The sequence below is a fragment of the Hippocampus bargibanti genome, linkage group LG01 (genome assembly GCF_051943395.1).
Source record: "Hippocampus bargibanti isolate YZ-2025 linkage group LG01, ASM5194339v1, whole genome shotgun sequence".
Taxonomy (NCBI): Eukaryota; Metazoa; Chordata; class Actinopteri; order Syngnathiformes; family Syngnathidae; genus Hippocampus; species Hippocampus bargibanti.
This window is the reverse complement of record NC_142734.1, coordinates 29,720,508-29,735,112: the sequence shown is the minus strand read 5'-3', so window position 1 is coordinate 29,735,112 and position 14,605 is coordinate 29,720,508. Positions and strand designations below refer to the sequence as shown.

General features: G+C 40.7%; 1 protein-coding gene across 1 annotated transcript in view; it reads left to right on the top strand.

Annotated features, from left to right (window-relative positions):
* espn (espin) overlaps positions 1-9,464 on the top strand; it is a 31,015-nt gene extending 21,551 nt beyond the window's left edge. The window contains exons 10-13 of the mRNA XM_089009576.1: positions 909-962; positions 3,928-4,073; positions 5,052-5,417; positions 7,568-9,464. Of these exons, the coding sequence (XP_088865702.1) occupies positions 909-962; positions 3,928-4,073; positions 5,052-5,417; positions 7,568-9,421 (2,420 nt within the window). The 3' untranslated portion in view covers positions 9,422-9,464. The remainder of the gene's footprint in view (positions 1-908; positions 963-3,927; positions 4,074-5,051; positions 5,418-7,567) is intronic.
* Positions 9,465-14,605: the final 5,141 nt, after the last annotated feature.

The window sequence follows — 14,605 nt, the reverse complement described above, 5'->3', positions numbered from 1 at the left end:
TGAAAAGGAAAGAGAAGGCGCCACTGAAGTGAGGCAGGGGTCTTAAATATTCACATCCAACTTTTTAGGAAGCTGTTCTCAAAAACTGCACTTTCCCTTTCTTGCAACCTTTTCTTTAAATCTATCACTTCTTGTGTGTCACGTTCACTTCCATGTTCAATCTGAATTTCTGAAGGAAAGGATATTTTAAGGGGGGCCAAACCAAATCTATCAGGGTGTGTTTTGAGCCAAACACCACAAACATGAATAATTGAGCTAAAAGTCAAGATGCGGTGGCTACCATTACCCCGTGAACTGGTTTTGTGTTGTGCCATTTCCTTAAGTGCCTCAGTGTGCTCTGTGCTGCTAACTGATCGTGTGCTCCAGGAAGTGCCACTTAAGATTTTACCAATAAATAAATAAATAAATAAATATTACTCTATTTTCTGCTCAGTGAGGCGCAGCACCCTCAATGAATGACATACATTAGGCGCACCACATTATAAGACTCTACAGTAGAGGCTCGGGTTCTGTCATTCATTTATTAGACGGTGTTGCGCTAAAGGGAATGTCAATAAAACAGTCAAATAGGTCAGTCAAACTGAATGAATAGATTACTTATCAGCTGTCTGACAACTCCATTCGCTCCCAAAATAAATAAATAACTGTTTTATTATTTTCTCCGGGGTAAAGTAAAAGTATTTTCATAACAACATGGTCAGCTTAAAAAAAAATAAGGCTCTTACATGCGTCTTATAGTGCGGAAAATACGGTACTCAAATCCTTTTCATCATCAAACTAGCAATCATGTTCTTGACATTTGAATGTCTTTTCGTCGTCGCTTTTGCTTTGTTCCTTGTGTGTCTTCTTACGTGTTTATTTTTATCTCTTTGCCTGCCGCCGTCTTTCCTCACTGCTGCTCTTTCAAGGCAAGGGTCCCTCTGCCCGGCAGGCAGAGGGAGGTGCACTAAGACAGATGAAGAGTAAGTAGAGACCAAAAAATATCAACGTACATTGACACCCCACCCCGCATTCCCCAATAATTGTATTCCCCAATATGAAATAACAGAGATCGACTGAATCCCGCTGATTTGTTAATTTTCACTCATTCATTTATTCATCTAAAATATTTCACATGGATCCATTCTATTCCCAAACAAATCCCATGACCTCATGTTTGTTTTTGAGGGGTGCGATGGGCGAGGTGAGTCTAGTTAGTGACTTGAACATTTTCTTTGAGTTTATGCATGTTCAAAAAAAGAAGAAATCAATTAAAAATGGGCATCAATAACGTGCTGAATGTAGGAAGATTTTTTTTTAAAAATCACTTGTTTTTTTGTTCAATACTCATTCACTGCCATTCACGAATTGACGTGTATGAAATTGAAAATATGACATAGAGTGCCATTCCCGAATTTGTTCGGGTTTTGTTTTTTTTTCTGATTTGGTTGCCGATAAAGCGCTGGCTATGGCCTCTGGCAATGTTTTCCCTTCCACCAGGGGGTACCATTTCCCCTTTTCCCATTTTAGGGCTTTGTTCCAGCTTCAACTGTTGTTAAAGCGCGATATAAACCAATATATATGTGTTGCATTGTATTTTGGACAGCACCCTCATTTCAAGCTCATATAACTCCCGACCCATATCATTTAGGAATTAACTCTTTTTTTTCTGATGAAGGAAGATAGTCTAAGGTTTTTTATGCTGCGTTGATTTTTTTTTGTAGTCCTAAAACTCAATATTGTGTTGGTCGTGGAATTCGAGACACATTTTTGCACATTGTCCAGCAGTTAAGAGTCCCACAATGGGGAAATTTGCAATTGTATTAATCTATTTAATTTTATTGTTGTTATTGTTATGTTTTTTTTTACAGAGACCAAATTTTATAAAACCTAATGTTCACCCCAATGAATCTTCAGTTCAAAAATTGAAGATTGCCTAATACCAACATGCAAATGTTCTTCAAAATGAACCCTTTCAAAAAATCGCTCACTGCCATCAGGACACTGAGTTCCTCCTACAACTCGAGTGTTTTCAAGTATTGATTACCCAACATCGTTTGGTTGTCAGGTCAAAACTCTTGGCGACAAAACAAAGTGAGTGGGAAGCGTGGTGCAAAAAATGGAAGGAATTATGCACCGGCTTGGCTCCGGTCATTTCGACTCACAAGCGTGTGCGTGCGAGTGTTTGTGTGATAATTCCTCGCCAGCTTTGCCAGTGGCTCGCTGTCACTTTCAGTTACCGGCGAGTCCTTTAGATTTTCCCCCGACGGTGATGATGGGGCTTTAACAGGAAGCTGCTTTCTCCTCCTCCAAGGGAGAGTGCAACAGAGCGTTGGGGTGGGTGGGGGTGGCGGGTTTACAGAGTGTTTGGGCTTTTGTGGCCAGTTGGAACATTGCGACGGTGACCTCCATGGGGAACGGTTTTATACCAGGACTTTCTTCTTTTCATGCCATTGTTCGAGATGACTGATGACATTCAATTTATTTGAGGTTCTTCTCTTAAATACGGTGAGGTGTCTCCATCGCCGGCGGTTAATTTCGGACCAAAAGATGTTTGGTGACATTTTTTAAATGCTAATCTAAAGCTTCGATCGCACTCGAGTTGTCCTGTCATTGATTTACGTGATCCTATTGAGGTGAAAAGAAGCTACCGGGTTGTGAATTGTAGTTTGGTAACACGTTGGCTCGTGTTTATTCGTTTTCCTCATTATATATGTGGAACCATATATGCAGAACACATACTATGCCTATAAAATGGACTACATGTGTCATTTGTAGGTATTTGTTGTAAATAGACTCATTTTAGTACGCCCTCACCCCCCAAAAACGAAAAAGGGGTTCTTTGTAAATAGAATTACAGGTCACAGCTGAAGTCTCTTGAAAGTTGTTGCATTGTTCATTGTAAGCAGATTAAGGACTGTGGCAGCTGAATACGTACATTTTAAAAGTCTATTCTTAAACGGAACAGATTGAATGAAATATTGAAATTGTCAATCAACTATTTTTCCACACATTTTGGGGGGAATAGAGGGTAGCAGGGGTAATCTTTCAGTGCATGTAAATGGCTAAAACGTTAGATGAGAGAAATCAGTAGATGCAGTTAATGTAGAGTCATGGTGTTCTACAAGGGTCTATGCTTGGTCCTGCTTATTCTCTATATCATTGATATATGCTGGGGATATATATATATTTTCTTTTAACTAATTTCTTTTTGATGATAATATAACTTTATTTTGTTCTGAAGAAAATCTCCAACAGCTTTTGACTCATAGTGGGAAAAAAGTTTGACAAAAACAAACAATCTATATAACTCTTTGTGAATGTAGTGAATATTAAACAGAACGACAAAATCATCATGGACTGTATTGAAATTGGATTTCTGGGTGTTGTCATGAATGTAAAACTGATGGAAAATTTAGTTTAAAAAAAAAAAGAGTGTTAGGAGGAGAGAGGTTTCGGTATTTCTTCCTCCTCCTTTGGATACATAAACAGTGTTTACCGACAGCATCCATTGATGGCCTTTTCTTCCTTCCAATCTTTGTTTTATATATTCTGGTTGTGGAGTTAGCAAGTTCCTCTTGGGCCTGTGTGGGTTTTCTCTGGGTATTCCAGTTTCCTCCCACGTTACAAAGTCATGTGTGGCATGTTAATGGATCACTCCAAATAGTCCCTATCTGTGAGTGTTGATTGTTGTGTCTTCGATATGTACCTTGCGTTGGCTGGCAACCATTTTAGGGTGTAACCCGGCTTACAGCCCCAGGACACCTGGGTTAGGCTCCAGCACACACACCCCCAACCCGCTCCCACGCCCCCTGTGGCCCTTGTGAGGATAAAGCGGATCTGAAAATGGATGGATGGATCTTGTTCATGTGTTTATGTTCAATCAATCAATCTGTCAATCAACTCCATCTTGATTTTCACTGTCCTCCATCATTGTTGTGTTTTTAGGCACAAAATCTTTCAACATGATGTCCCCTACTGGTGACAACTCCGAATTGCTGGCAGAAATCAAAGCCGGAAAGAGCCTGAAGCCCACGCCTCACAGTAAAGGCTACACTACGGTCTTTTCCAACAGCGGGCCAACCGGCGACAATGTGAGTCTACAACGTCTGCAAATTGTTCACAACAAAAGGAATCGTTGGCGTCAGTGAGCACAACGCATTGTTGGACATTGTTTAACTCATTCGCTGCCATTCCCGAATTTATTCGGGAATTGAAAAGCATGACGTGGAGCGCCATTACCGAATTTGTTCAGGTTTTGGTTTTTCTTGCGGGGGGTTTCGATAAAGCGCTGGTCAGACCTTTAGCAATGTTTTCCCCTTCCACGTGAGGTCAGCATTTGCCATGTTAGCGCTTTGTTCCAGCTTCAGCTCTTGTTAAAGTGCTATTTATAAATCAATATGTACTATATTGTATTGTATTTTGTACAGCTGCCCTCATTTCAAGCTCAGATTACTCCAGACACATATAACATGGGAATTAACTCTTTTTTTGTGATGAAAGAAGAGAGTCTAAGGTTTCTTATGCTGAATTGAATGTTTATCTAGTCCTAAAACTCAATATTCTGTTGGTCCTGCATTTTGAGTGAAAATGACAGAAACCCTGGCACTGGAGTGGCCACATTTTTGCACATCGTCTGGCAGTGAATGAGTTAAGAAAAACTGGATATGAACGGCTAAGTGTATCAGGAAGGCCAATCAATCAAACATTTGGGTGCATCCTATCCAAACCGGTAAAGTCTATTTGCGATTGATGAAAAGGTTTCTTCAGCCGTCATCTGTACTTCTTTGAAGGTGTCAGACGTTTCGCTCCTCATCCGAAGAGCTTCGTCAGCAAACTAAGGTTGTGCTGGCAACTTTGGCACTATATACTCCATTGGGCCTATATATAGGTCCAGAGTTGCCAGCACAATTTTAGTTTGCTGACGAAGCTCTTCAGATGAAGAGCGAACTGTCCGACACCTTCAAAGAAGTACAGATGACGGCTCAAGTAACCTTTTCATCGATGGAACATTCCTGTACAACTGAGAGCCTACACAGACGGATCCATATGTGATTTTTATTTTCCTCCAGGGAAACGCCGTATCTCCACCACAGACTCGCCCTTGCAGTCCGCCACCCAAGACGTCGTCCCCGCTTGCGTCCAATACGTCGGTCGCCTCCCCTCCCGCAACGCCCAGTCGCACTCCCAGTCCACCTGGCTCGGGAAGCTTCAGGACCATGTCGGCATCGGCGAGCTTCGAGCAACTGCATTCCAATCCCGTCATCAATGGGAGCAACGTCGCCGCCGCCGCGGGGAGAAAGTCCAGCCTGGCCGATGTAGAGGCGCTGGTGCCCACGCATGACGAGCAGGGAAAAGCTATCCCTGAATGGAAGCGGCAGGTGATGGTGCGAAAGCTTCAGGTCAAAGTGCAAGAGGAGGAAGAGCACAAACGCAAGGTAAGACACGGCGGTTGCCCTTCTTTTCACATTTTTTAGCTCTCCCATTTGTGACGGAAAAAAAATTCTAAGCGCAAATGGGATGCAGCTAGATGTAGAAGTGGGTTTTTGTGACCGTGATTTTTGTGTTCATGCATGGTGTGTCACTTGGATCAAAGAACTTTACTTTCCTTTCCATCAAAAGAAATCCAATCAGCATTTTTTTCCAAAAACTAATCGAATCAATTATTTCTTTCTAGAAACTGGCATACTTGCATTATGAGAAAATGGGCCAGACAGAAAATCAAAATCATTTTGGTAACTAAATCGGACCGATCACCCATTTGTTATGTTCAAAAAGATTTGTAAATGATTAGTGTTCATGACTGCAATTATACAAAGTTAAGATTCGATTTATATCTTGATTTCTGACCCAGAGTGCCAGAGAGGATTTGAACACACACACACACACACACACACACACACACACACACACACACACACACACACACACACACACACACACACATAAACACACGCATACACACGCACATTTTTAAGGATTACTTTAATACTAATAATATAATATAATATAATATAATATAATATAATATAATATAATATAATATAATATAATATAATATAATATAATATAAAATAATATATACTCATACTGCCATCAGTATTTACACTGTCAGATTGACAAATGTTACAAAACACTTTTTATTTTTTTTTTGCAATCTACAAAAACAACCCCCCGACACAAACACTCATTTTTCAGAATTGTGTCTTTGATCGGTTTGTTAGGTGCCCCACTAAAATGAATTTAAGCATGGTGCCTTAAAGGTGCATTCACACAATTGACGTGACTTAGAACAGAACTAGCATTAGCGGTAGCCACGATTTTGCTCGCCGCAGTCCGGTTGACTGACACTTGGGGGATAGGGACGGGTGGTACATCATCACATGTCACACAAATGGAGAAGCCCAAGCTGCTGAAATGTATCCTCAATTGAGCCATGTTTCTTTTTTTCGTCAGTTTCAAGACTTTCGTGACAGGTGTACTGTTCAACAATGCTAAAAACTGTTCTGTTTCTGACACTTCCCCAAAAGTTTCCAATTCCACTTTTATTTATTTTTTGTTGTTGCATGAACTGGCCTTATACTCTCCTAGTTTGAGTGTTGTTGCTGTTTCTTATTTCTTAAGTATAATGCTGCATGTTTTGCATACGTTTGGTTAGTTTTGAATCTTTGGAGTGATGTGAAGATTTGGCTGCATGGCCCATCGCAGCAACAAAACACTTGACGGATAGATTTGAAAGAGTGAGCTTTGTCGGACGATGGAGTGCTTTGTGGTTTCAAGTTTATCTAGCACATGCAGATTCAGTGGTGTGATGTCAAGCCCATTCACACTGCAGTTCAAGCAATCGCATTGAAGCCAACACGAACAAAGCGAAAGTGCAATTTGAAACGCGCAACCTCCTTGTGGATAAAAATGCAAGCCAACTTTTTATGCCTACCGTGATTGAGAGGATGTCTTCTCTGTTGCTCGACCAATCACCTAGGCAGGTTTTTTTTTAATGTATTTTATTTTTTATTTTTCAATATTCTGGGTGGGTGTCAGTGTTGCACTCATTTTGATTTTCTGCAGTGATCATGCTGACGCAGAATCCTATAATCAGGTGACATATGCAAATGTTTATCAATCAATCATAGCGGATAGCAAAGGCGAGAGATAGATAGATAGATAGATAGATAGATAGATAGATTATTTAATTCATAAATAAATACATAGATGGGGAGATAAATACATAAATAAATGGATAAATAATAGATATATATACAGTAAATTAATTAACTCATAAATAAATAGATGGGAAAATAAATCTAAGTAAATAAATAAGTACATGAATAGATAAATGAATAAATACATTTAAAAATAATAATAAATTAATAAATAAATAAAGATGCGATGACCTTTATTTGTCTGACATTAGACAAATTCCAAATTCACACCAACAAAGTTATGAAAGGAATATGATTTAATCAAAGAGGCAGTGCCATTGCACCACTAAATCCATGTCCTCGAGGATTTGAAATGAATTCGGTCCTGAAGAGTCCAAACCCTCTCCATTTTCTTGTCTCTCGGTCTCCTCTGACCTCTGATTTAGTTTACGGCGAGTGGGCACCACCCTCCTCAGGAATGGCGGTACTCCCACCTCCACAATGCTCTTTTGGGACCCTTTGGGGAACTGATGACCGAGGACGATCTCAAACGCATCGAGAAGCAAATCGAGAACCTCCAGGTGATGCACAAGGTCTCAGAAGTTGAGAAGGAACTGGAAGAACTCGAGCAGGAGCTGCATCAGCTTCTACCCGTTTCGGCAGCGCTCACCCAAGGACATTTTTCGGTCAATCCAAAGAGAGTGCACGGCCAAGCTGAAGATCTCCCGGCCTGGTGTAGCAAAATTTCTACTTTGCTCAAGAGCATGGCCATTCTCCTCGCCACATTGGGTGGCAAAGAGATTGACATTCTGGAACTCGTCAGGCACGGAGGTTCTCAAAAAGGGACAAAAAATGCTGCTGCGACCCATCCTGATCCGGCTACGGTATTTATCGGCCGCTCTCAGTCTTTCTCTACAAAAGAAGAAGTGGAGAAGGAGATGAGGCAGTTTGGCGTCTCGGTGAGGAACCTCAAAGCCAATTATGAAATGCAGTCACAGTCAGCAAATAGCAAAGAAACAAGGGTGTACAAACGCCAGAGCTCACTTCCACTTGTCAATAAGTCGAAGAATAGTCTGGAAGCGGTTTGTCAGGATCACCCAGGTTACCCCGTTGATTGGTCTCAGTCCTGCACAAACCATTCTCTGGAGGAATCTGTTGTGAACCTCGTTGGGGATCCAGTAATCGAGGCATCTTATGAGATAACGTCGCAAACTAAGACTGAAGAGTTTTACCAGATCCTTTCTGCAGACCCTTTTTTAAACCACCACCTCCAAACAAGAAGTTCAGAGGTGCAGACAGATCTGAGCTACGTTCAGGAATGCATCGAAACAAGAAAAGAAAGGATCGTTTTCCTGTTTCTCGAACACTGGCGCAAGTACACCCTCTCGGAATCTGTCAGGAGAGGGAACCATCTGGATTTTAGTTGGGAAAACGGTGAGGATGACAAGCTCCTCCTTTTCATGAAGTCCAAGAAGGTCGTGGGGAAACTGATCGGTCATTGGAGGACCATCATGAGCCAGGTGCCCAGTCGTCAAATTCGCAGGCTGAGTCGAGCCCAGATGATCTACTGGCCTGAACATTTTTTGCCGCATGTTAACGGTTCGCCTGTGAGCTATGAAAACCTGACGCTTGATCTTTTCATGCTTGGATACTTCCAGCTTCTGGAAATGAACTTGTCGCGCGACGAGCGCAAATTCCGCCACCTCCTTTGCTACGAGATGTTTGACCGTCTTGGTCGACATCGCTGGGAGATCATTAAGCGGTTCCACAAGGAGGTCATGGGTCAAATCGAAAGAGGAACCAGAGACTGGATGGATGGTTTTGAGGACATCAAGCTTGAGTACTTTGGCGATGCGGATGACGAGGGAGGCGTGATGTCAACCTCGCTGCATTCCGCGTCATCCGAGGTGGCCTACATTCCCGCGGAGGACTCTCATCCGCCACCACCTCGTCATCCTCCGCCCCCTCCGCCCCGAAATCCGCATCCCGCTCGATTGATTCCGCCTTTTGTGTCACCCGTTGCCGCCCTTGACGGTACGCTGGATACCGATCAATGTGTGTCAATTAAAAATCTTGAGCGACCTCGGGAGACGGCGGGAAGCTACAAAGTCACTTCGGTTGAGTATGTCACTCAAAAGACCACCGCTGAATCGGTTCATAAGACTCCGAATCGAGAAAAACGCGATTCAATTCAAGTCATCTATGAACTCAAAGAGTTTAGTAATGAGGAGATCATTCGGTACATTGATCGAAGCTTCGCTTTCTGGAAGGAAAAGGAAGCGGAGCTTTTTGCCATCTGACATCTTTTGACTCTACGTCCGCGTTCAAGCAGATGGGAAAATGGATGATAGGTGAAAAAAATCAATGTGTGCTTTTTAGTCAGTTGAGATAGCAATTGGTTTGGACCGTGTCATGTAACGTACTGAAGTGGCCTTTTTTTGGGAGGGGGTTTCCTGAACCGGATTAATGTCAGTCAATATTTTTACCAGATGAATAAAACAAAATAATATGATCCTGCATACTTTCAGAATATAACAATAAACATGAATCATGACAGGAATGTCCAAATGGGTGGCAATGCTCTCTGGTCGTTTAAAAGTGCCTTCAAAAATAAAATCCGTTGCACATACAAAGTGCATGAAAAATACGACTCACCATCACTGCATATTATGCAAAGTTGGAAAAAGATCTGCATTTTAAATAAGATGGCTGGGCCTTTTCACCTTCCCAAAGAAACTTTCCAAAGACGTTGACTTTTATTGTCTTGTTTTTTTCTCATTTTGTGAACTCTGAGGTTTCATTTTTAGGGTTACCTATCACATGATTGAAAAGCACGACACTGTTTTATGTACAAAATATCTGACGTGGCTTGAGAAAATCTATTTGAGAGTCCGGGAACCACCTCAAGATCCATTTTACATTGGAAGTCTCATTTTGTATCATTTGTGTGGTTTGATAGGTTTGAACATGCGTTCTTTTTTTGCTGTTATAAATAAAGTTGTTTCCTTTTCTTCTCATGAATATGTTATCTCACAAGCTCTTGTGATTAAGTACGACAGTATCAAGTCTCCACAAGCATTCTAAAATATCAGTCTGGGTCATTTTTTAAGCCCCTCCTACCTAAAAAAGACAGTCCTAAATAATGAATATACAGTAAAGTCTCGTTATATCGATATCGGATATATCGATAGTCCCGGTTATATCGATACTATTTCTATGCACGCACTGAGAAAATTACATGCAAACAGGGTCGGATATATCGATAGTCCCGGTTATATCGATATTTTTTCGGACTCCCTTGAATATCGATATAACGAGACTTTACTGTATTTCAAAATGTGAAGGGGATTCAAATATGGTCCGAGATATGCTTTTAAAAGGTTAGATGTCAGCACAGTTGGCTCGTATAAAGAAGAGACAATTTAGACGCAAATAAATAAATGAAAATAAATAGACAAATGCATAAATAAAACATTTATTTGTTTGCGAAATAAAAAGACGACGGCGACTTCAGGAAGGGAGTACAATTTTCAATTGAAGTCGATCCAACACAAGACGATGAGATTTTATTGTGTCAAATTGGTTGTGAGGCATTAAACTGTCCAGTCTCAAACTTTTGTCGTTACGTCTTCCGGCATTGAGATTACCTTCAAATAACCCTCTTAGGATCTCCTGCTGCCGTGCTATTTTGGGCTTGGAAGCCGTAAGGAGGTTACGGTGACTGCAACTTCACAAATGGTATCGAGTTACGTCTGAGCAAATTTACAAACGGATAGAAATGGCATCAGTAAATATCTTGTGAAAGAATTCATTCAAGAATCGTTGAAGGTCATGAGATGCATTGCAGCAAGTCCATTTTTGATCATTTTAGAGTTGACATCTAACAAACACGATACCCACACTTGCTTTTGGCAAGCATTTTGTTTATTATTGTGGTCACATTCCTTGTTCAAAGGTTTTTTTAACTCATTCACTGCCTTAACTCAACATTTTCACTCAAATTGCAAGACCCGCAGAATACTGTATTGAGTTTTAGGACTACATAAACATTCAATTCAGCGCAAGAAACCGTAGACTCTCTTCTTTTATCAGTAAAAAACGGTTATGCCGATTTTATTTGGTTATTAGAGTTATCTACAATGGAAATGGGGGCTGTACAAAGAGGAAATGCTGCCCCTCGTGGTAGGAAAAAAAAATTGCCAGAGGTCTGACCTGCATTTTATCAGCACCCCCCCACAAGTAGAAAACTAAACCCGAATAATACGGAAATGGCGCTCCACGCCATGCTTTTCAATTCCTGAATACATTTGGGAATGGCAGTGAATGAGTTAATGGACTGAAAGACAACATTACAACTGAATCCCATAAAGCTCTAAATTGGGATCGCTTGTAACTTCAATTGACTTCCAGAAGAACAGGAGTCGAATGTTGTCAAATTGACGACAAAATATTCAACCTTCGATTGCATGTGCTACAAATTCATCAGATTTTTTTTTTTTTTCAATTCCCAGGGGAATCGTGAAACATTCATGACGTAGATAATCTTACCTGGATTTCTTTTCCGAGACGAGTGAAACACTTAAACGGGCGAAATGCATAGGAGGTCATGTATCTTGTCATGTCAAAACAGAGAATCCAATATGGCTGCCCCATTTGCCAGCTGAAGGCTCCTTATGTTACAATAAAAAAAGACAATAGGCTCCAGTTACTCAGAGAAAACGGTGTGTTGACTGCATGTGTAACACGCACGTCGGTGCTAACCTTTATTAGTCTCGCAGTGGAGACATTTACATTTTACAGCAGCAAAGTGCTGAAAGTAATAGGAAAGGAAAGGAAGAAATAGAAAGACAAGGCAGACATGCTCGCGGCGCCATCTTGAAGTCAAAACAACAACAAAAATGTCATGGTGAAATGTGCACGTTTGCTACAAGCTAAATGTTGAAAGCAAACATGATGCTGTAGCATCCATTGATGAATAGATCTCACATCTCTTGTCCCACGTAAATCCGCTTCGATTCCAAGCTGTGGCGCTCTGCGCTGATATTCCTCTTTCTTCTCATCGTGGGCTCCTCAAGCCCGAGGACCAAGAAGTAATGGGCTTTGAATAATGCACAACGGGTTTCTGACTTAAAGGTTCAAAATGAAACACAAATATATTATGATTAACTCATTCATTACCATTCATGATTTTATTCGTGAATTGAAAATATGACGTAGAGCGCCATTTCCGTATTTGTTTGGATTTTGTTTTTTCATGTTTGGGTGCCGCTAAAGCGCTGGTCATGGCTTCTGGCTATGTTTTTCCATTCCACAAGGGGGCTGCATTTCCCTTTTTTTCCAAGTTCGCGATTTGTTCCAGCTTCAGCTGTTGTTAAAGCGCTATATAAACCAATATGTATATGTATTGCATTGTATTTTGGACAGCCACCCCTCATTTCAAGCTCATATAACTCCAGACCCATATCATTTAGTGAACTCTTTTTGTTCTTATGAAAGAAGAGGGTCTAAGGCAGCGGTGTCAATGTCATTTTTTGCCGCGGGCCACATTGTAGTTATGGTTTCCTCTCGAGGGCCGTTATGAATTTGGGGAAGCCATTAGAATGTTTAAATCCCTTCAAATATTACATATAGAGCACACAGCAAATTAATGAATAACTCGTTTTCAAATCTGAAGTCAAGAATAATGACTTTTATTGTGGTTGACATCCAAAAATATGAAATTTTGGCTCAGATTTTAGCAATCATCATGGAATTTAACAAGTTTGATTTGCTTTCGCGGGCCGAAAAAAATGATGTGGCGGGCCGGATTTGGCCCGCGGGCCTTGACTTTGACACCTGTGGTCTAAGGTTTCTAACGCTGTATTGAATGTCTATGTCGTCCTAAAACTCAATATTCTGTGGGTCCAGGAATTTAAATGACAATGACAAAAACCCTGGCACTGGAGTGGATACATTTTTGCACATGGGCTGGCAATTAATGAGTTAATGTAGGAATCTAAAACAAGAAAAAAAACCAGCTCACTGACTCTCCGGGAACATTGTACAATCGTTCTCCTGAAAAAGATTACCAGTGGAGTTGAGCGAGACAAAAAGCGGACGACACCTGGACGCACTCACGCAATATTTATCGTTCTGCTGATCTTGGCAGGCTGACGAGGAAGCGGCACGCCTGGCATCCATGCCCGCCTGGAGGAGAGACATGATGAAGAAAAAAATGGACGAAGAGAGGTGAGTAGCGAAGCTCTGTTGCTGACCGTCATTATACTCTAGCAACGCAGTGCTTGAAAATGACCAGCGCTACGTGATTCTGGATGAACGGGCGGACAGACATGAATTGGGTGTCCACGTAGCACATACACCACGTGTCAATTTTATGCAAAGTATGTTTTCAAGTCATCATCCATCCATCATTTTATTTTTTATACATTTTGTTGTAAGTTGAAACCGTTTTAACTGTACAGCACTTTCAGGTGCATTTTACCTATGGATGAAAAGTGACATTAAAATAAAATGTGATTGATATAATTAAAAACTGTTTTTATTTTTTTGAAAAATTACTGTTGTCATTTGAAGTGTTGTTCAAAAACATTAACGTTTTTCTCTCGCACTTGATGACTCAAATTATGCTGGGTGCCATTGAGAAAAAATACATTTTCATAATAATGTAGAACGCTGTGTCGAACATACAGTACTTCAATAATTAAAAAGATACCGTACATGCTATAAATAAAAAAAAATGCCGAAACTTGGTGAAAACACACCAAGCACAAAGGTTTACTACGCATCTCTGGAAAAAAATATATGACATGGTCCATTTTTCATTGAAAATTCTACACTTATCTACTTTTCTCACCTCTGCCCCCTAGTGGACAATACTTGAATTGCACCTCATAAAAAAAACCGAATTCCATGTACAGTAAAGTCTCGTTATATCGATATCGGATATATCGATAGTCCCGGTTATATCGATACTATTTCTATGCACGCACGGAGAAAATTACATGCAAACAGGGTCGGATATATCGATAGTCCGGTTATATCGATATTTTTTCGGACTCCCTTGAATATCGATATAACGAGACTTTACTGTAGTTCGTGCATTTTTTCCACTTTTAAATTATCCTGCGGGCATGATCAAACCCCCTTGGGGGCCGGTTCCGGCCCGCGGGTTGTATGTTTGACACCCCTGCTCTACATGAAGCAGATTCCATCAATTTCCAACTTTTGTTGTGTATGTGATTATGAAATCGAAATGTAAGCCGACTGTACTATTTGTCACCCTGTAAATTATTTTGTGATATTTACCCTCTTTCCTTTTGTGTTTATGCCCTCCTGGTGTGACAGGGAGCAAAAGAGGTAAGGGAAAAAATATGATTTCTATACATATACACATGATCATTCACAATAGTTTCTATTGAAATGTACAGTATGTTTGTTCTCCAGATTGTCCGTGACTGACAGCTATTACAAAATATACACTATAA